Raw genomic sequence first — 21,545 nt, 5'->3', positions numbered from 1 at the left:
CTCATGCGTTTGTGCGTGAGGAGGTCAAGCCGAGCCATGAAACCTGGAGAAACGCCCACATAGAATCACCTTGGACCTTCATATCAGCCCTGGACATGGCTGGAGATCAAAGTGACCTACGATGAGTTTGACACACCTGCTTTAGAGCAGAATGAGGATGTACTTTATTGTAATCATTTCTTTCAGCTACAATAACCATGTTATTAAGAGATGGAAAGTTAAAGCCGTTCCTCTTTCTGTCCACGCTGCACAACGCGTGTTTTATTGCATTTAGAGGCAACGCTGCTGCTGTTTGTCTTTTATTTTGGCGGGAAATCCCATTTAACACTTTCAATACTCCACTTTGTGAGGAGATAAACTCCACCCTGTTATCAAATGTGTGCTTGTGCTTTGTGTGTTTTTGTTGGTGACTTAAGTGTGATATTTGGTGCAGAATGAAAGCTTCAAGTTGCACCTGAAGTAGCGAGCTCAGTAGTTTGTGTTGTTGTGAGACGGCTCTGCGTGAAGGTTAATAAGGTTAATAAAGCAACTTATTCATTACTCATTTCTTTATTTACTCACTTCCTTCTTCAACATGCTGCACCACCAATGTTTCCTCTGTGCTATTGACACAGCAACAGGGCTGTAGAATAAATACAGATATTATGGAGGAAATAGTACAAAAGTCAATAGTACAGCATCTTTATAAAGGATCAGAGTATTTCATGTCAAAAGAAATAATACAGCGTGTTGAAAGCACCTTTATTTGATGGCCTGTTTAAACATGTACAGTTGTTTCCAATAAAAGTCATTTATTAACATTAGAGCCAAACAATTCTATTTCTGTTAAAGTAACACATGGAGTAAATGTTGTAAATGACATTATAGGGAATAAAAACACAAGTAACGCATATTCAATATTTCCTTAAGAGGTTTGCTGAACCATTAAAAAGCTTCTTGTTCAAAACAAACCTGATTATGTGAAATTAGATTTGATTTCACTCAACAGATTTAGAAAGATTTGAAGTTAAAATGGGCTCAAAAAGAATTACACATTCATATTTTCCTTCTTCAGCTGGACCCCCCAGAGTCCAGACCAGCTCAGGTACCCCTCACCTGCTCCACCTGCATCTACACCCACATGAACCACCATCAGCTGTACAGACTGAACTATGTGGTGAGCAGAGAGGAAGGTTCTCCACCAGGAGGAGACTCTCCCTCCTGAAGAGGACACAGAAACACTGAGGAACCATAAGACCTGAAACTGAACCCAGGATAAAGAGGTTCAGTGAATGTGGTGCTGAAGGTGTGGAGGTGGATCAGTGTGTCAGAGGAGACTCTGTAGAAGGACAGAGAGCCAGCAGGACAGTCCACATACACTGCTACTCTACCAGAGGAGGAGGAGGAGGAGGAGGAGGTGGTGATGCGTGTTACTGTCTTATTGTGATAGACAGAGTAACCTTCATCAGAGCATCTCAGACTCCAGGACTGATCATTGGATCCAAACCAACAGTCTAAACTGTCTCCTTTCCTCCTGATTCCTCTGTAACTCACTGATACATTAACTCTTCCTCTCCACTCGACCTCCCAGTAACAGCGACCAGTCAGACCAGTTCTACACAGCAGCTGATCCCAGTAGTCAAATCTGTCTGGATGATCAGGATATGACTGATCCTCCATCACACATGTCACCTTCCTGTTGTTGTCAGACGGTTTGAGGTGTTTGTTTACTGTGTTTGTGTCGATTGTGAGTTCACAGGAATCTGATGAGAGAACAAGACACAATACAGCTGCAGTTATTAATCATGTGTTCATCTACTGACACGTTGATGATGACGTCACAGAGGTGAATGAGTGATGTCACAGTGTGAAGATGGTTGAATCTTCATGAATCAAAGCACACTTACACTTCCTCAGACCTGGTGTCAACCATCGGACTCCATCAGGCTCCACCCTGAAAGGAGGAGGGGGGTCAGAGCAGCATGGAGACATGGACATTACATCACTCTCACACACAGCTTTGTCCTTCATGTCCACATGGAGCACCTCTTCTTCTTCTACCACTACTTACAGACGACCACAGACTGTCAGTCAGGCGTCACACAGCGACGAGGTGCTGGAATATATTCATGAAGAAGATGAATGGATAACAAATAAGAAATGGACCTGTCACTGTACTTTCACCAGATGTGAATTCAAACGGGAGAAATGACGTCATGCTACAGATCAAGCTTCATGGGACGTGTGCAAAGGAACATTCACATTAAACTGGTTCATAAAGATAAAGCAGATACAGACCATTCAGTATTCACACAATGTGCATGTTTCCATGTTGTCCCCATTTGTGGACAATGTCTCTCCCTGTGGTTCGCTGGAGTCCCAAAACTTTACAAATGGCTTTGTCACCTTTTCCACACTGATGGATCTCAATGACTTTGTTCCTCATTTGTTCCTGAATGTCTTTGGATCGCAGCCTGATGTCTCGCTTGTGAGGATCTTGTGGTCTACTTCACTTTGTCAGGCAGCTCCTATTTAAGTGATTTCTAGATTGAGAACGGCTGTGGCTGGAAAAATGGAACTGGGCTTTCCAAAGATGTGATGAACCTCACTTCATTTATGTTTTCATCACTTTTTCACACAGGGCCATTTAGGTTTGGATTCTTTTCTCCCCTTAATGATACAAACTGCATTTTGTGTTTACTTGCGTTATCTGTGTCTAATATTTACATTAGTTTGATGATCTGAAACATTTAAGTGTGACATGCAGGCATGAAAACGGGTCACGGGTGAAAAAGGTGAGACGGATGTTTCCCCTCTAGGGGTTTTCAGCTGGTTTTGTCCCAGGGACCAACATTCTGAATAGAAAGCCACTGGCCTGTAACCGTCCCCCCACATATTCCGCCTGTAGCACTTGTCAGTGGAATCTCTTCCATATTCTTCTGGATATTCAAGTGACTGAATCTCTTCAGCTGGACGCATCGGTCTTAATGTGCCGGTAATGATGGTAAATGATGCTTGTAGCTGGTCGTCATCTACGCTCCACTACGGTTACATAAAGGTGGCGTTTGTGTTTTCACAACGTTTTATCTCATAATTTAGACTTTCTATCCCCTTTCTTCAGTGTGGAAATGGGCTTCTATAGTTGTGTGAATGCATCACTCCAGCCAATCCAAAGACAGGGTTTGTAACCAATCAGGTGTAGAGACCATGGTGACTGGCTCCGCCCCCTTACTGTCAGAAAGAACAACAGCGAGCGCGTAGAAAACTCCTTCGAGCGCGAGCAGAGATTCTCCTCACGAGCAACGAAGTTCACGTTCAAAAGTCCGTCTCACGAGAGATATTTATCCACCACTTTTCACACCCGCCGTCGCTCTGATCTGCAGGCGCATGGCGGAGAAAACCAATCGGGTGTCTGGATGCTAAATGTTCATACTTCTGTTGGGCCTCCACCCTGCTAATGAACCTCACCACATGTTTCTTCACTGAGGACAAAGGAAGAACACAAACATATAGGGGTCCCCCGTGGCCTGATGCCAGGGGCTGATAACAGGACCCCTGCAGCTCTCCAGACCCCCTTGGCCATAAAAAGAGGACGTACCAAAGAACACCGAGCGCTCCCATTGGCCGAGGACAGTGACATTTATTTATGGACCTCAAGTTCAAAGACCAGCTTGTACCACAACTTTCTGTGCGAAGCTTCGTCTTTTTGAGACACAACTACGCAACTTCAACCTTGCGCACTTCCCTACGCTGTCCGAAATCAAACGTGCTCATCCAAAGGCCGACCTCTCTGCTAAAAAGGGGAAATATGTTTCTGTGATCACAACTCTTATGACACAATTCAATCAGCGCTTCCAAGATGTTTCTGTCATTGAGAAAGAAATCAAGCTGTTCTCAACTCCCTTCCTGCTGGATGCAGAAGAAGTGGAAGAGAGTCTGCAATTAGAACTCATCGAGATGCAGCTCCTCTCCCTACCCGACTTTTACCGGAGCTTGGAAAAGGCCAAGTTTCCTCTGATGCGACGCCACGCAAAAAGAATGACCAGTCTGTTTGGCACAACATACATATGCGAGCAAACATTTTCTCTGTTAACTCTGAACAAAAGCAGATTGAGAACCAAAATGCGCGACAGCCATCTCTGTGATGTCCTTCACATCTCAACCAGCAAACTTACTCGTGACGTGCCAGCCGTCCTTCAGTCCAGAGCAGCATCACTGCTCCCATTAAGTGCAACACTGTTCCCATTGTAGGCGAGTTCAAATATATTACACAGTATTCATGTGTTCAAAAGCCCAATTACTTAATAAATGCAGTCAATTAAAGTTGATAACATTTTCTAAAACACGTTAGCTGATGAATGATTTGCATAAGTAGGTTAAATAAAGCCTTCCCTCTTTATACAGGCTGTGAAGGGGGTCCCCATCCTAACGAAGAAGCAATCTGAGGATGAGCTGCCAACCCTTTTTGTAAAAAAAATGAAAACCCATTAATGGAGGGATGTGATTTATGCAGTTTTTTTTCTTTAAGTTCATTCAATTATCAAGCATAATTTACCTACATTTGATTGATTTTATTTGAAAATAGATAAATGAAACCCATACATAGAAAGATGTGATGTATGCAGTTTTTTCTGTAAGTATAATAAATTATCAAGCATAATTTACCTACATTTGATTGATTGATTTGTATTACTGTTAATACACTAGAGGTGATATACCTTAACTTTAGTGAGCGGCTCAACCTTTCGCATATTTTTCTGTCTGTGGCCCTCAGTGAAAAAAGTTTGGACCCCCCTGCTTTAATACGTGGAACACTTCCTGCATTTCGCTCTCGCTCGCCCCTCGCGTCCAGTAGTCGTATTACACTGTTTAACGTTCCCGTCTTCCTCGGTGGTTTGATTTAACGGTCTCACTTCCGCCCCGCTGCTCTCGCTCGCCCCCTGGTGTGATAACCGGCACTCCGCTTGTTGTTGCGCGCAACCGCACCGCCGTTCCTTCCCTGCACCCCCCTCGCCTCCCCCCCCTGTCTCACCCCCTCTGTGCTCACACACACACACGCACACGCACGCACACACGCACGCACGCACGCACACACACACACACACACAGGTTTTGATTGCTCGTTTAGTGAGTAGGTTTAAAATAAGTGTTATGGGGATTGTTGGTTGCAGTTATAGATGATCTTGATCGGTGTTCCTGTGAGTTAATAAACCCTGTTATACTTTAAAGAACCGTTTTCCTGTGTTTACTTTTGCATTTATATGGTGGTGACCGTTGACATACATCGCCAGTGCTCGAACTTAACTCCTTCCAACATCTTCACTCTCAAGGAGTGAATATCAATTATGAGACTTGATTTATAGTATTGGTTATTGGTCCCTGTTAGCTCAGGGTGGTGCCCCGTTATTTATTCATTCTGAGAAGTATCTTAGTGATTATTAATAATTCTATTAATGTCCATAAGTTAGTTCCTCATTTGCTAGTAACCTAATACGACCCCCTAGCCGCTCCCAACACTTCCCATCCAACCACAATCACATTCACTCCATCCGGATGGAAACATTTATCTGGATGGTTTTTTTGGTATGTTCTGTTTATTTCTACGATATAGTTGATACTAATTCCAGGTCCAACATCAGCTGTTGGTTCTTCACTGAGGGTCTGTGGCCGACTGTCACCTGTAGCTTCAACAAGTCCACTCTTATCATCCAGGGAACCGTCTCTCAGTGCAAAGCACCAAAAGCAGGTGAAGCTGAACTCCTTTAAAACACCAAACGTTCCTCCTGTGATGATCCATCAAGACGCTTTGAACAGATTGTTTCTCTGACTGTTTGTCTCTTAATAATAATGTCTGGACTAAAGGACAAACACACACTGGAGGCAGAGGACCAGCATCTAAACATCCAAGTGTTGTTTGAGTTGTTAAGAGCCCACAAACCTGCAGCGTGACCACGTTGACTCATATCAACGCACCATGATGGCGTCAACGTGTCAGGAGACACTGTCCTCTCTTATAACGTGGAGACAAGACAAAGCTCCAGAGAAACAAGGTTTTCATCACCTTCCTCCCTGTTCAGGCTCATCCTGGCTACTGTTCCTCACCACTTCTGTCTGTGTTGATGGTCTTATGTGGGACCCAAACAGTTTGATGAGTCTCTGGTAGTTTGAGGTCAGCTTGGTGTGTCAGGGTCTTATTAACCAGGCTGACAGTGGGACAGAGAAAAGGTTTCCAGCTCTACCTCATCTACCAGACTGATGGTCTGTGGCTGCAGCCTCTTCATACCTGAGAGTCTCCAGTCTCCAGTGAGGATCCTCCAGTCCAGCAGACAGCAGCTTCACTCCTGAGTCTCCTGGATGATTGTAGCTCAGGTCCAGCTCTCTCAGATGGGAGGGGTTGGAGCTCAGAGCTGAGGCCAGAGAAGCACAGCCTTCCTCTTTGATCAGACAGCCTGACAGCCTGCAGACCCACAGAATAAGACACATGTCACATGATCTGAGGGAGCTGTGAGGGCTGGAAGGTCACTGCAGTACTGAGATCCTATCAGGTACAGAGGGGTCACATTAACATGGTTACTGACTGGTTTCCAGTCACAACTGAACACCTACTAATGTACATCAACAACCTGATAACATTACCACTAACTCTATAATGTCAAATATTTACATTATATTGAAAATAAACACATTTTATGGAAATAGTTGGAAAATACATATTTGATTTAAATCATGGAAGCAGAAAGAATCTTATGAAGGTCAGAAATGTACCATGGATGTAAATATAGACACCAAGTGGACTTTGAATCCTGACCTGAGAGTCTCCAGTTCACAGTGTGGACTCTTCAGTCCAGCAGACAGCAGCTTCACTCCTGAATCCTGCAGGTGGTTGTTACTCAGATCCAGCTCTCTCAGACTAGAGGACTGGGAGCTGAGAACTGAGGACAGAGCGTCACAGCTTCTCTTTGAGAGGTTACAGTCACTCAGTCTGAAGAGAGGGATGAAGAAGAAGCAGTAAGTATAAAAGATGGCAGCATATTTAAGTTCTGATGTAGGAATCTAACTCTCTTTGTACTTACAGAACTTTGTTGGAGGCTTTGACCACCGGCAGCAGCCTCAGAAGACCCTCCTCTGAAGCAGAGTATTTCTTCAGGTCAAACACTTCCAGATCTTCTTCTGATGACAGTAAGATGAAGACCAGAGCTGACCACTGAGCAGGAGACGGTTTATCTGTGGAGAGCCGTCCTGATCTAAGGGACTGTTGGATCTCCTCCACTAGAGAAACATCATTCAGTTCATTCAGACAGTGGAACAGGTTGATGCTTTTCTCTGGAGACACATCCTCACTGATCTTCTTCTTGATGTACTGGACCGTCTCCTGATTGGTCTGTGAGCAACGTCCTGTCTGTGTCAGCAGACCTCGTAGGAGAGTCTGATTGGTCTCCAGGGAAAGACCCAGGAGGAAGCGGAGGAACAAGTCCAGGTGTCCATTAGGACTCTGTAAGGCCTCGTCCACAGCACTCTGGTAGAGACGCATTGGCTCAGATTTGTCTTTAGAAACTTTAGACACCAGGGAGGTTGTTTGTTCTTCTGACAGCAGATTGACACCAGAGCTGAAGAAGGTCAGATGGACATGAAGAGCAGCCAGAAACTCCTGAACACTCAGATGGACGAAGCAGAACACCTTGTCCTGGTACAGTCCTCTCTCCTCTCTGAAGATCTGAGTGAACACTCCTGAGTACACTGAGGCTGCTCTGATATCGATGCCACACTCTGTCAGGTCGGATTCATAGAAGATCAGGTTGCCTTTCTGCAGCTGATCAAAGGCCAGTTTTCCCAGAGACTCGATCATCTTCCTGCTCTCTGGACTCCAGTGTGGATCCGTCTCAGCTCCTCCATCGTACTTGACCTTCTTCACTTTGGACTGAACCACCAGGAAGTGGATGTACATCTCAGTCAGGGTCTTGGGCAGCTCTCCTCCCTCTCTGGTCTTCAACACCTCCTCCAGAACTGTAGCAGTGATCCAGCAGAAGACTGGGATGTGGCACATGATGTGGAGGCTTCGTGAGTTTTTGATGTGAGAGATAATCCTGCTGGCCTGCTCTTCATCTGTGAACCTCTTCCTGAAGTACTCCTCCTTCTGGGGGTCAGTGAACCCTCTGACCTCTGTCACCATGCCAACACACTCAGGAGGGATCTGATTGGCTGCTGCAGGTCGTGTGGTGATCCAGAGGCGAGCAGAGGGAAGCAGCTTCCCCCTGATGAGGTTTGTGAGGAGCACATCCACTGAGGAGATCTCTGTGACATCTGTCAGGATCTCATTGTTGTGGAAGTCCAGAGGAAGTCGACACTCATCCAGACCGTCAAAAATGAATACATCCTGGAACTCTTCAAACCTGCACATTCTTGCTGCTCTGGTTTCACTGAAGAAGTGATGAACAAGTCCCACCAAGCTGAACCTCTTCTCTCTCAGCACATTCAGCTCTCTGAAGGTGAATGGAAATGTGAACTGTATGTCCTGGTGGTCTTTGTCTTCAGCCCAGTCCAGAGTAAACTTCTGTGTTAAGACTGTTTTCCCAATGCCAGCCACTCCCTTAGTCATCACTGTTCTGATTGGTTCCTCTCCTCCAGTTGAGGCTTTGAGGAGGTCTTGTCGTCTGATGGTTGTTTCTGGTCTGGCTGGTCTCCTGGATGCTGTGTCAATCTGTCTGACCTCATGTTCTTTATTGACCTCTGCAGTCCCTCCCTCTGTGATGTAGAGCTCTGTGTAGATCTCATTCAGAAGGGTTGGGTTTCCTGCTTTAGCGATCCCCTCAAACACACACTGGAACTTCTTCTTCAGGTTGGATTTGAGTTCACGCTGAAAAACTGCAGCAGGAAGTCCTGGATGAAGACAACAAAGAAGATCAATGAGTCACAGAATAGATTTAAACTTGTCCTTTCCTCAGAATGACTATGAATATATTCTGTCCATCTGTTGAGACATTAGTGAAGGTCTCATTTATCAGCATGGTAAGTCTGTAGAGAAATCCTCTTACTGCTCTGCAGACGCTCAGCCAGCTCCTCCTGCTTCATTCTCCTCAGGAAGTGCACTGAGATCTTCACAAATGCCTCACTGAACCTCCTCTGTTCCTCATCCAGCACCTCCTCATGCTCTTTCTCTACGCATTCTGGGTAATCTGAACACACAACCTTCTGGATCGTCTTCAGCTCGTTCTTCACAAAAGTGAGGATGTTCTCCTCCAGCAGCTGGAACAGAACATTCTATGAATGACACAAACTAGAACATGGCAGCCACCATCAGGTCCATGTTGGACAGACGGACAATGCACTGGTCTACAAAGTGCAGCATGGAGATGATGGTGAGCTGATAGATGTAAAAGTAGTTGTACATGTACACACCATGAAGATGGAGTCCAGGTGTGTTTGATGCTGCTGGGCATACGGACCTGTGGGAACCTCTGAGCTCTCCTGGTCCTCTCTGTGGAGGAACATGAACCATCAGCCCACATGGTGTTTGGACCATCAACACCAATACAACATTAGTTAAAGATATTGGCTTCTGTCATGATTGATCATGATAAAAACCAGATGCTGAAGATTGTCGATGATGACGGACAGTTTATTAGTTGAGTGACAGTTAGTCATCAGTTTCATCTGGTTTTAGTTCTTACTGTGGGTCATAAAAACAACGTCTGCAGACCTCTGCATCTGGTCCAAAGTCCTATGGAACCACTCCAAACCTCTTTCGTCCATCCCCTGACCTCCAGAAGTCTCCTTAGATCTTCTGAAACTAGTCTTTGGACCTTTTCACAGAGTCTACTGACGATACTTTGTCCAAACCTCTGCATGGAGTCCAGAGACCACGTCAACTGGTCCACAGAGCACTGAGTTTATTCTAATCACATGTTTAGTCCCAGTCATCTGTCGCCAGAAACCTGCAGCTGTCTCCAGATGTGACCTCTGCTGATCCTGATGTGGAGGAACTAGCTCACATTGTGTTTACATCTGAGGATGTTTACAGTAAATGATTCACACTTAAACACACACAGACCAGTTAGATGAAGATAATGAGTTCTGCCATGATGGATCGTCATGGAAACAACACTTTAAACAATGAATAAACATTTATGTAAGTCATGACTGAGGATCAGAACAGTTCTTCATCTGTTTAGGAACTTACTCTGGGTCATTAGAACGGCGTCCATCTTTGAAGGTAATCCATCGATCAATAGACCGATCACTCTTCATGGACACACATCTGGGTTCAGGTCCAGATTGCAGACCAGGTTTAGGATCAGGTCCAGCTCCAGGTCTTGGTCTCTGATGGATCCTGGTTACAACATTAAAGCTACTCTCACATCGGGAATTAAGAATTAAAGCAAATAAAGCGTCTGTCTATGTCTAGCTGTATCTTACCCTTTTGTTGTTACACAATACTAATCATGGTTATTATTATTTTCTATCTTTCATCGTAGGCGTTGGACAACAGTACTTTCTGATTGATGTTGTCTTCATGGACAGATGCAAATACTTCCAAAGCCATTCTATTCTCTGTCAATCACAACAATGTGAGCGTGATGATGTCTGGGCCGTGGTGACTGATAATGCTGCCCATTGTCTGAAGGAATACAGGAGGCTCTGAGAGGAGTGTTGCCCAACAGCGTACATGTAACCTGCCTCTGCCATGTCATCACGCTGGTGGGTGAGACCTGGCAGCTCTGCAAATCATTCTCCATTGTGACATGGATGAGATCTGCCTGCTAGAAAGAGAAGATGGGTGCGCTTCCTCATCAGCAAGGAGTTTGTGCAAGCTAAGGCTCCGAGTTGCACTTGGAATTGAAGTTTACATTGTTTTTGATATTTCCACCAAAGTTAAGTTGAATTTCCAAAATGTTTTATTGTTTACTGCACGGGCTGTTGAAATTGTTATGCATCTTTGTTAGTAGATATTGACAGGACTATTCTTACTTAGTTTGATCTTACAAAGAACTAACGGCATTTTTTGTTTAGTCATGTATTTTGTTTAATTTAAACCAATAAACCTGATTTTTTTTTTGAATGACTGTTCTGTTTGGACACACAAGAAAAGATATTGCCATGTTTTTATCATGCAGCATGTTTTTGCCTGAAATAAGGTTCTATGTATGGAAGTTTTCAGTTTTAACTGAATATATTGTCTACATTTCAGTTCTTAATTCACTGTCTCTGCGTAAAATGTTAAAAACAAATTCTCAAAAATTTAAAAACAAAGAGAATTTGTGGGAAAAATTAAACCGGAATTTGAGAAAAATGAAACAGATTTTATAGGGCCCTACTTACTCTGTGTCATAAGAACGGCGTCCATCTTTGAAGTCATCCAGACGACCGATAGACCGATCACTCTTCATGGACAAACATCTGGGTTCAGGAGACTTTCCTCTCTGCTGATGTGACCTGAAAGAAACACTGAGATTACATCATCACGTCATCATCTAATCATGAAGCATCAGCTCACATGGTGTCCGTCCTCACAGAGACCCAAACAAGGTAAAGGTCCATGACGTGAGGTCTGGATGTGGACCACATGACTCCATGTAGTGGTTTAGGTCTACTGGTCCTGCTGGTCCCACCGAGAATCAACAGCTCAGTCTTTCAGCTCACTGTTTTCTTCACCAGTCAGTTTGGTTTAGTCCCAACAGGTCTCACCAAGTCCTCCATGGAGCTCTCCCTCCCTCAGTGGACACTGCTGAAGGGCCCTGGAGCAAGAAACCCAGAACCTCCACCAGAGAGTCTGGTAGAAACACCTCATCATCAGCCTGAGACCCTCACCTTGCATCAACAGCGGGACCAACATCTTTGAAGTTTCGAAGAGGACTCATAGACCGGTTACTCTTCATGGACACACAGCTGGGTCCAGGTCCAGGTCCTGGTCTCTGATGGATCCTGGTCACACACATAGAAGCAGAGTCAGTGAGTCAGAGACGTTGGGACATGGAGACGAGTGGAGGACAGTTGGAGATGGTCCTCTCACCTCTGAGCTTTGGTCTGACTGTCATGTTCCCCACACAGAGGGGCTTCAGAGGGAGGGACTCCGTCCTCTGGGTCCTCAGCCTGATTCATAGCAGAGTCCACACCTTCACACCTTCACACCAACCTGCTGGCAGAGCTCACACATTATTATCTTCATCAGGACAAACACACAGAGCTCATTCACCTCAACACTAAAACTCTCATGGGACACTTTGTGTTGTTGTCTTGAGACAACGTGTCAAGAGACGTCATTTTAAATTCTCATCCTATAAATGTCGTGTTTCTTTTAAGCGCTTTCCTTTGGCAGGAGGCAGCGGCCCATCAGGACGTTATTTATGTTAAATCACTATATAGGCTACTAAAACTCAGCATGCAGAATGACAACAGGAGATATGTATAGTTTTATAATATCAATATTATAAGTAAGTATAGGTGGAAGGGAACCAAAAATGTGGTGCAAAGATCAGTCCTGTAAAACTAAACAAAAGGTTGTTTATACTCAAACCATACAACATATTTTATATTAGTAATATTTCTATTATAGACCTTGTATGGTGTGTGTGTGTATATAATATATATATATATATATATATATATATATATATATATACTGAGCAGCTGAGCTCAGCTATATACTGAGCAGCTATTAAACTGAGCAGCTATTAAACCAGGAAGTGTGAATGTGTGAATATATTTCCAACTTTAGCGAAGTGTAAACGTCGTACGTTCGATACCCGCTCACTCCTCTCTCATAACAAACAGACGTCCGACTTTTAGCGGAGTCTAAATTATCTTCCGTATTTCCGAGTCCGAAATAAATCGAACTTCTAGGGAGATAAAATACGTTCCGGGTGGTATTTATTACGTAGTTATCGTGATTAGTAACGATTGAAAAGTTCTTCTCTCTTTATTGAACCAGTATTGGCAATTTCTCAACGAGGAGAGACGCTGCAGAATCGGCGGCGGCTTTGCGCATGCGCGCGTTGATTTCAGGCTGCACGTGACGTGTGTCTCCTCTGACTGCAGCTGGACTGCTGCGAGCCGCCAGGTTCCTGCTTCAGTGACGTCACGCCACGTCAGACACCACAGAAGTCTCCAATAAAACCAGATAAGGTCGCTGGTCGCTTTTGACCAGAAGTCGCCAAGAGGGTTTATAAAGTCAATGTACCAAACAACGAAGGAGCCTGCGCATGCGCATATCCCAAGTCATAATTTCGACTTTCTAACTCTTTTTTTTTGTGGCGGAAATGGACTTCCATAAAAATCACCGTAACTAGCAGAAAGAAACCTGTCAGCGGACCTGACAAGCGCCGCTTCAAGCCTTTGCGCATTAACTCTGCGCAGACATGATCCCCTTGAGTATCGCGACGTGCTAGTTTAGCCGCTACAACAACAACTAGCCAGTAACCGCAGATTCCATTTCAACAATAAAGATACAAACTTCTCAGTAGTAAATGAATTCACGTTTCAACTGCTCTATGCTGTGTTTACTCAGGTCGGTAATGTTTTAACGTGTGTAGTGGAATAAATAAAACATATTCCGGTGGTGGCTGTGTGGCAACGAACAACACTCTGAACGGCGGCCGCCATTTTGTTATGCGCACACGCCGTCTGCGCATACATGCCGCTTCCCACGTGATCCCGTTTTCCTTCAGCAGGAAAAGTAGAAGGCAAAAATGCCACCTAAGAAAAAGATGAAACCTCTCGCTGACCAGAAGACTATTGCATCTGTATGTTCTGCTCCATGTGCCTCTGCACCCTCCCTGACTTTGATCCGCCTCCCGACAGTTCTGCTTAGTATTAAAATATAAACACGCACACTTAAGCCTAGTTTATGCTTCTGCGTTTCAGTTTGTTGTCTGTTCAAGTTTAGACTTCTGGAGAAAGACAAACTTCCTTTTACCTTTTTAAACTCTGTTAAAATGCTCGTCCTATAAATGTAGTGTTTTACAAGATGAATGTTATCACTCTTCTTCCAGCAGGTGGAGCTGTGCTGTTTCTCCTCTTCAGAGTCCAGAAGTCAGTAAAACACAGACCAGTAAGGTGACCTGTAGCTGTCCTGATGGAAACACTGTGGTTACCATGGTAACATGGGGAAGCTTTCTCCTGATGGGATGCTTCACTTCACCATGTGATTAGTTAGTAAAAGGTCGACTACAACCTGCTGATCAATGAGAGAAAAAACTGAAGACTAAAGAAAACAAACACAGTCAAACACTAAAAAGTGACTAAATGTGTTTAAAGCAGATGAAGAAATGAACATGAAGCTTTGTGGACTTAAAGGACTGAAGCAGCAGGTGAGACAAACAGAGCGTCTCTCAGGTGTGTTTCAGGAACAAAGGCCCAGGTGAGCTCTGTGGTCCCTGCTGGGTCCTAGTGCCCCTCCGTCTGCTACCTTCCCCTCCTCATCAGTAACAGTCCTCACAGACCCCAGATCAGACTGAGCTCCTCTTCTTCATCACAGCGTCATCATTCAGACTAACAGCAGCTTCTCTCTGCCTGCTCACACAGGCGCCATCTTGTTTCCCAGCTTTAAACAATCACACCTTCACAACCATCAATGATGTCATTCAACCAATCACAGCTGCACTTACTGAGCTTGTAGACATGAACTTCCTCAGTGAGCAGCTCTCTTCTGTCCTCAGCAGGTCCGTGTAGAAAAGGAGCTCCGTGCTTCACTTCAGCTTCCATCAGACGGAGTGAAGTGTTGCAGCTTGTTAGAGCTTGTTGTCCTTCATCGGAGAGGGTGTGTCCTCACGTCACCATCAAAGTATGCAGTCTGACTGCTTGACTCAGTCTGAGCTGTTTAAACAGGGTCAAAGGTCTTCCCCTTCAGGGACTCGCGGTGCGTGCTGTACTCTGTAATCACACCCTAGGAAGTAAAATGTAAATATGTGTTCACAGTAAAATAACACAACTCTTCCCAGACATTTATCGCTGTTGAATTAAATCTGACTTTACTTTTGAAACACAACAATATCTGCAACAAAAGTCGCGATGTTAGCCTCGTTGTCGAGACTTAATAGAGCCCGACTGTTCCCCCCAAAAGTGCTTCTAGGAGCCCAAGAGGTGAGGAGCGCTTGGTTTTGTCGCTGCCTTCGGGTCAGCAGAGGGTCAAAAAGTGAAGACCCCCGCAGAACATTTTTCAGTCAGATGTGTCTGAAAGTTCAGTGTCGTCTCCTGTGAGGCTCCAGACAGGGTTTCTAAAAACTGTAAAGCAAGAATGACTTCAACCAAGACGACAGGAAACTTTCCCATTAAAGAGAAGGTTATCGTGGGGGGGTAGAGAAGGTGCTGGGAAGCACAAGGTTGGTGGATCGAGTCCTGACTGCCTCATGTTCCATGTCGAAAGTGTTCCTGAGCAAGACACATAACCTCTAATTGTTCCCTGGGCAAAATGTTAAAAGCCATGGGTTAAAAATGTATCGTAAGGCGCTTTGGATAAAAGCGTCAGCTAAATGACCTGTAATGTAAAAGATCGCAATGCCCAAATCAGAATTCAGAGACAATAAAAGAAGCCTTTATTAGTAAGGCTTTTACTGTTAAGCGCAGCAGGTTGCTAGGCAACGGGAGCGGTGGAGGTACAGCTGATGACGCAGGCAGGAAGTCCCCCGTAGGACACTCTGTCCCCTTTCAGAGACCGCTGGGTTCAGCCTATGCGGCTGTTGAAGGACCAGAAGGCTGGAGCCTACGATCCTTTTAACAATAACCAAGAAACCAACAGATATCTTACAAAGAGGTATTCTTCACTTTATGTGCAATTTTGTACAAAAGTCCAACAAATCATTAAATACACTAAGGGTTTTAAAAATAAACTTTACAGTAAAAGATCCTTTCTGATGCCGACTCTGATTCTGTGCATCATCAGTTGTGGCTAAAAGTCGGATGATCTAATTTACTAAAGTGGTGGTCTTTTTTTTACCATGATCCATATCTTTAGAGTGTCCACTCACTGTGACGATAGTGATATATTAATATTATTCTGGGTAATGTAAAGTCTGTTGATGTGGTTTCAGAACACACACATATCCTGCCTGCTTCTAAAAACCACAGTAAAGTTACTCTGAGGATCCTCTCAGAGACCAACATGAGATGTTTAAATGTTTGTGCGATCTTCTTGTAGCTCTAGCTGGTGCACCGATCTTTCTCTCCTCTTTATGTAGCCCTTCTCCTGTGACCGTATGACATGTACATGCAGCAGATGTGGCACTGCTGCCAGAAAGCAGGACATTTGTGGCGTGGCTGCCTCCACAGTTTGTAATGGATTTTGCATCACGTTGGCCTGCTTGAGGTTCAAGTCTCGACCTGTTGTGCCAACCACGGGAGTTTGGCTGAATTGCTCAACAGCGGCAGCTGTTTGGGGCTGGACTAGAGCCTTGTTACTCTCCTCAGGCATTTCATATATGCAGAGATTGTAGTAGCTTTGTTCAGGGTTAATTCACTGCAGCAAAGCCTTTCTCATACAGTCATTTCTGATACCACACTATTCTGTCACAAATCAGTTCATCGGTCAGATCTTCAAAGTGACAACTTTTAGCTGTGATCCTCACGTCACTGATGTAGGATTCAATAGTCTCGCCTTGCTTTTGATTTGGTGAGTGGACCTTGTGTCTCTACGTAGTCTGGTTTTTGTGGAGTCCAGGTCGGTTCGCTCCACACGCCACATCTGGTCGGCGAGTGTCCGCTGTGCCTCGTGCACGTTGTAAACACCGACCAGGATGAATGAAGCAAACTCACAGGGAGTAAAAGGGTTTACGGTTGATGTGGAAGGATTCCACATCAGGAGAACAGTGTTGTAGGATCACCGTTACGTTGCACCAGCTGCTGTTGCGTTGGAGAGAAAGATGCCCGACATCGAGGACACACGCTTGTGGAGTCGCACCAACGAGGCCGTGTTCCTCTCCTCACCGCGTGAGTAAAGGTGTAAAAGGAGTAAAGTGAATCCCCAGCAGCCTCCTCCTGCCTGATCCCACAACGTCCTAAAACCTCTCAACAGTTTCTACTGGGTGTCGCTGCCGACCTGGACTTTCTCGCCTGGAATCGCCTGTTCCTTTGAAAAGCAAAACAGAGTTCACAATTGTCATGCACATATATGTGAGAGAAAATGTTGAAGCGAATTGTCTCATCGTGAAACGATGCTTTCATTCAAACCGTATGCGATTCTTAAACTTGGTGGAGAGGAAATGCGACCTGTGGATGGATTTATTGGCTCCAACACGTCCCCAAGATATCAGTTGCTGTCTCCCTCCTCGACCACAACTCGTCTTCACCTTTGACCTCTGCATCTCCTGCATCTGCTTATTGTTTCTTCACAGAGAGCTAAACACTCCACAAAGTCCTCCTTTGTCCTGGCTCCCAAATGGTGGGAGGAGTTCCCTAATGATATCAGTTAGAATGAAGCCTGTAGAGCTAAACACACATATCTACCCACTATAGCTGAAGTAATTAGCACGTGGATGACACTCATGAATGTTGCTTTCTCAAAAGAAAAATCCCTTCTGCTGCTTCTGTTCCCTCTTGTTTGAATTCACTTACTGCAAGTCGCTTTATATTAGAACATCTAGAAAAATGTGATGCATGTGATATAAAGAATGCCTCTGCATATCTTTATCTGCCCCTACAGTATTTACCTACTGCTTTGTAAATTCTCAACCAGCCTCGTTTCCAACGGGTTTGAGGAGCCATTCATTCCTGTCAAATCACAAACAGGGAACACAGATGTTGTCTTGATGTCCCGATCGATGTTCTCTGTGCGTTCTCACTTGTAGGTCTCATCCTCATGGTGTCATATGACGGTTCAATGTCTTCATCAACTAATTCATCAAGTTCTCTTTGTTATAGAGATATAAGTAATATATATATATAAGATATATAAGTAATAGATCCGCTCACGCCAGGATTACACACAAATACGCCCTCACATTTCTCCACCCGTACAGTTAATTCTTTCTCCTTTTGCCTTCAGGCTGTCTGCGCTGTCATGATATGTGATCATCTGTTAGAAAACTGTGCATTACTGTTTGACTCTTCAACCTCTTTTTCCATCTTTACACTTCCACTTACCCTCTGTCATACTTTTAAACACTTTCTTTTCACTTCTTTGTTTACTTCTCTCTTCCTTTCCCATCAAAATAAACCATCTGATGGCCTCACTGAGGGCCTCCATCACTACAGTCACTTCATGCTGACCTTTGTAAAGTACCGTCCCAAGTTGTGTCAGTCATCATAGACTGAAAGCTACAGCTTTAAACAGTAGATCAGAATGTTAACCTCAAACCCGCTGATGTAAACAAAAGCTTCTCCAAACACTAAGTAAGGGCTCATAAAGCAACAATGAAGAGTGAGAGTCCGTTGATCCTGAACACAACCAGAAGATAATAAATTAAACCCCCACTTCTTTCCCCGTCGGCCTGAGTGTTAATCTCCACTTTTATTGCTCTTCAGCCCAAAAGCAAAGTTCTGTTAGCTGCCAACACAAACTCAGCTCATGTTTAACTTATGATCTAGTACATTCATTCATTCATTCATAACAACACTGATAGATCACCAACCTCTCATGTTTAACTTATGATCTAGTACATTCATTCATTCATTCATAACAACACTGATAGATCACCAACCTCTCATGTTTAACTTATGATCTAGTACATTCATTCATTCATTCATAACAACACTGATAGATCACCAACCTCTCATGTTTAACTTATGATCTAGTACATTCATTCATTCATTCATAACAACACTGATAGATCACCAACCTCTCATGTTTAACTTATGATCTAGTACATTCATTCATTCATTCATTCATAACAACACTGATAGATCACCAACCTCTCATGTTTAACTTATGATCTAGTACATTCATTCATTCATTCATTCATAACAACACTGATAGATCACCAACCTCTCATGTTTAGCGTATACAAATGTATGTGTGTACTAGTTGTTGTACCATCACAAGATGACCGTCTGTAACAAGTTTCCCTATTTCATGTACTGCTGCTATCAATGTTCCTTTGATCTGACGTTTGCTTCCATCATCCAGATACTGTATCAAGTGTATCGTGCACTTTACACTCAATAGCAGCACTCAACAATTTACAGCCCATCTCTGAGTTTAGGAGGAGACTAAAAAACTACAAACATTAATACAAAAAACTGACACTATTATCACGATTGTCACCGTGGTTTGTATTTTTCTGTCTTGTCTTGTCTGTACCAAGTAGGCTGTGTGGCCCTGTGGACTGAAGCCCCGCCTACTTCCTGGTTTCGGTGGAGCTCTGTCAGGTTCACTCCAGCTCCACCCATTGGTCCACCCTGTCCCAGCGCACCCAATGGCTCGTCACCACCTCAGCCTTACCTCCAGCTCTTAAGGAGAGCCCACCAGTGGCTCGCATGGCCAGTTGACTTGTGTGCCTTCTGTGTGTGTATTTGTGTGCAACTGAGTGAAGTACTGCGTTTTGGTCCTCGTGTGTTTTTACCAGCACGGGGCTGACAAAAGGGGGGAGTTGGGGCAAGAGTTGATACTGATTCACCACACGTAGTTTCTGTGCCTGTTAGCTTCATAGGTGTAGTGGGTGCTGTGCTCTTTGTGTTTTTTGGTAAGCGCCTACTGTTTGTTTAAATGTATATTCGGGCATAGTCCTCCTTTTGGGGATCTCTTTTATTTAACTTGGTTTGTCTTTTTCACAGCACCCTCATCCACCCTCCTTTTGTTTGTTGTTACCTGCCTGTCTACCTCTGGTTCGCAATAAACAGTACCTTTTACAAGCGACCAGGTTCTGCCCATATGTTTATGGTCCCCTCACCCCTAGACCATCCGGGGGTCGTAACACTATGTACAACAATTCTCATCACCTGCAGTCGTCTCCTGTCTCGCTGTCTTTGGTTTTCTGCTGCAGATATCTGAGAATGTCTATGAGGAGGACGTCCTCCAACAGCAGCTTCTCCTCCTTCGCCGTGGTTTGCACATGTGGTTTGATGGACAGGAGTCCTGATGTGATGGACAGCTCTTCTGTGGCCCCCTGGTGTTCATGTTCACAGCTACCTGCTTCCTCTTCCTCTTCTCCTATTTCCACCACCACGCCCTCGTGACCCTCATGTGACGATGTCATCTTTTGTTGTTTCCCTCAGGCTCATCTTCTCCATCGCTCACGACTTCCCCCGTTCCTCCTCTCAGATGGAACAGAGGTTCTTGTTCTGGATGCTCGGTTTCACAAAGGGACTGTTTGAAGTTCTCCTTTTCTCTGCATGTGGCGGGAAGGTACTGGCCTCTCCTGTGCAGCTGCTGTCATTTCTGGGTACAGCTGAGGGGCAGCATGGGTGTCTGCACTGAGAGGGGTGACATCTTGACCGGGCTCACAATCTGCTTCTTCTTCTTCTGCCAGTCCAACAGCAGGTTTGGGGGTGTTTGGGTGGACTGCCCTCCAGTAGGCGAGCAGCCGCTTGGTGCAGACACGTCTCTTCTTACTTCTCTAAGCGGCCGGCTCCCACATAAGCCGTAGTGGCTTGGTTTCCTGCTGCTACAGTCTCCCTCCACACCTTGCACCTGTCTTCACCCACAGGTGGTGACCTGGTTGGGAACCACCCATTCTTCTGCCATCTTCTCAAGCATCTCTTCATCCTCCTCCACTCCCTTTCTCTTTCTTTGGGCTCCATCTGCTCTTCATCTGCTCTCTGGTCCTTGTAAAAGTAACCATGATGCAACCTGGTGTATCTAAAGAACCCTGAGCTGTCCCTTTTGTCCCAGGAGCTATTGTGTCACTGACTATGAGGAGACAAATGATGTAAAGTCTAAACTAATGAAACCTACAAAACATGTTGAATCAGATTGACAACTGAAATCAGCAATGCAAAGTAAACTACTGGATCTGAAAGTGAGACAGTCAATGAAAACGCTGAGTCAAAGTAATAACTACAATACAGGTCAAAACGCTATCAATACAGGTCAAATTATCCAAAAAAATCTCAAACTGCTCCAAGAAAATCAAACCAGTTATGACTTGAGCAAATTCAAAATAAAAGTCCAACTCAATGAAACCTGAGATTAAACTTATACAATACAGCGTAAACACTTCCACAGGAGAGAGAAGAGGAAACCCCAAAAACCCGATCATCTTAAGGTAAAATCCCTAAAGTCATAATTAAATTCAAACTAAAAAGCCAATTAAGAAAGTAAAGTCTAAGCCTGTAATGATAATCGATCAGGAATTAAATCCTTATATGTTTAAACGTTGAATACCATTCAAACGTTAACTAGTAGTGATGATGTAACCTTAACTCAAAGCATGATGCAATAATAACTTCCTTAGATCAAATCAACATAAGGGCGCCTGGGGAGCAGTTAGGGGTTTGAGCGTCTTGCTTAGGGACGTTTTGACTTGGGATTTGAACCACCAACCCTGCGGTTTGCAGCACACCCTCTGTACTCCATGTGCCACGGTCACAATGATGGAAATGACAACAAACTCTGATTTTAAAATGTAAGTTGTATCTTTTACCTTCACTCTGTATATCAGTGTTGAACTAAAGAGAAAATGAAACTGTTCTCTCTCCCTTTG

The 21,545-nt window shown here is 44.4% G+C and overlaps 1 protein-coding gene across 2 annotated transcripts in view; it reads right to left on the bottom strand.

Annotated features, from left to right (window-relative positions):
• Window positions 1-727: 727 nt before the first annotated feature.
• Window positions 728-21,545, bottom strand: part of LOC144390247 (protein NLRC3-like) — a 69,892-nt gene continuing 49,074 nt past the window's right edge. The window contains exons 3-10 of one of the 2 annotated variants that reach the window (XM_078096706.1): window positions 11,785-11,898; window positions 11,296-11,409; window positions 10,157-10,306; window positions 9,376-9,454; window positions 9,012-9,222; window positions 7,053-8,856; window positions 6,788-6,961; window positions 5,214-6,436 (exon numbers count right to left, since the gene is read on the bottom strand). In XM_078096706.1, the coding sequence (XP_077952832.1) occupies window positions 6,220-6,436; window positions 6,788-6,961; window positions 7,053-8,856; window positions 9,012-9,222; window positions 9,376-9,454; window positions 10,157-10,306; window positions 11,296-11,409; window positions 11,785-11,898 (2,863 nt within the window). In that variant the 3' untranslated portion in view covers window positions 5,214-6,219. Of the gene's footprint in view, window positions 1,743-5,213; window positions 6,437-6,787; window positions 6,962-7,052; window positions 8,857-9,011; window positions 9,223-9,375; window positions 9,455-10,156; window positions 10,307-11,295; window positions 11,410-11,784; window positions 11,899-21,545 lie in introns of those variants that run through there. The other variant, XM_078096705.1, reaches the window with a different exon arrangement.

This window comes from Gasterosteus aculeatus, chromosome 21 (genome assembly GCF_964276395.1).
Source record: "Gasterosteus aculeatus chromosome 21, fGasAcu3.hap1.1, whole genome shotgun sequence".
Classification (NCBI taxonomy): domain Eukaryota; kingdom Metazoa; phylum Chordata; class Actinopteri; order Perciformes; family Gasterosteidae; genus Gasterosteus; species Gasterosteus aculeatus.
The sequence above is the reverse complement of the archived record's forward strand: the minus strand, read 5'-3'. Positions and strand labels throughout refer to the sequence as shown.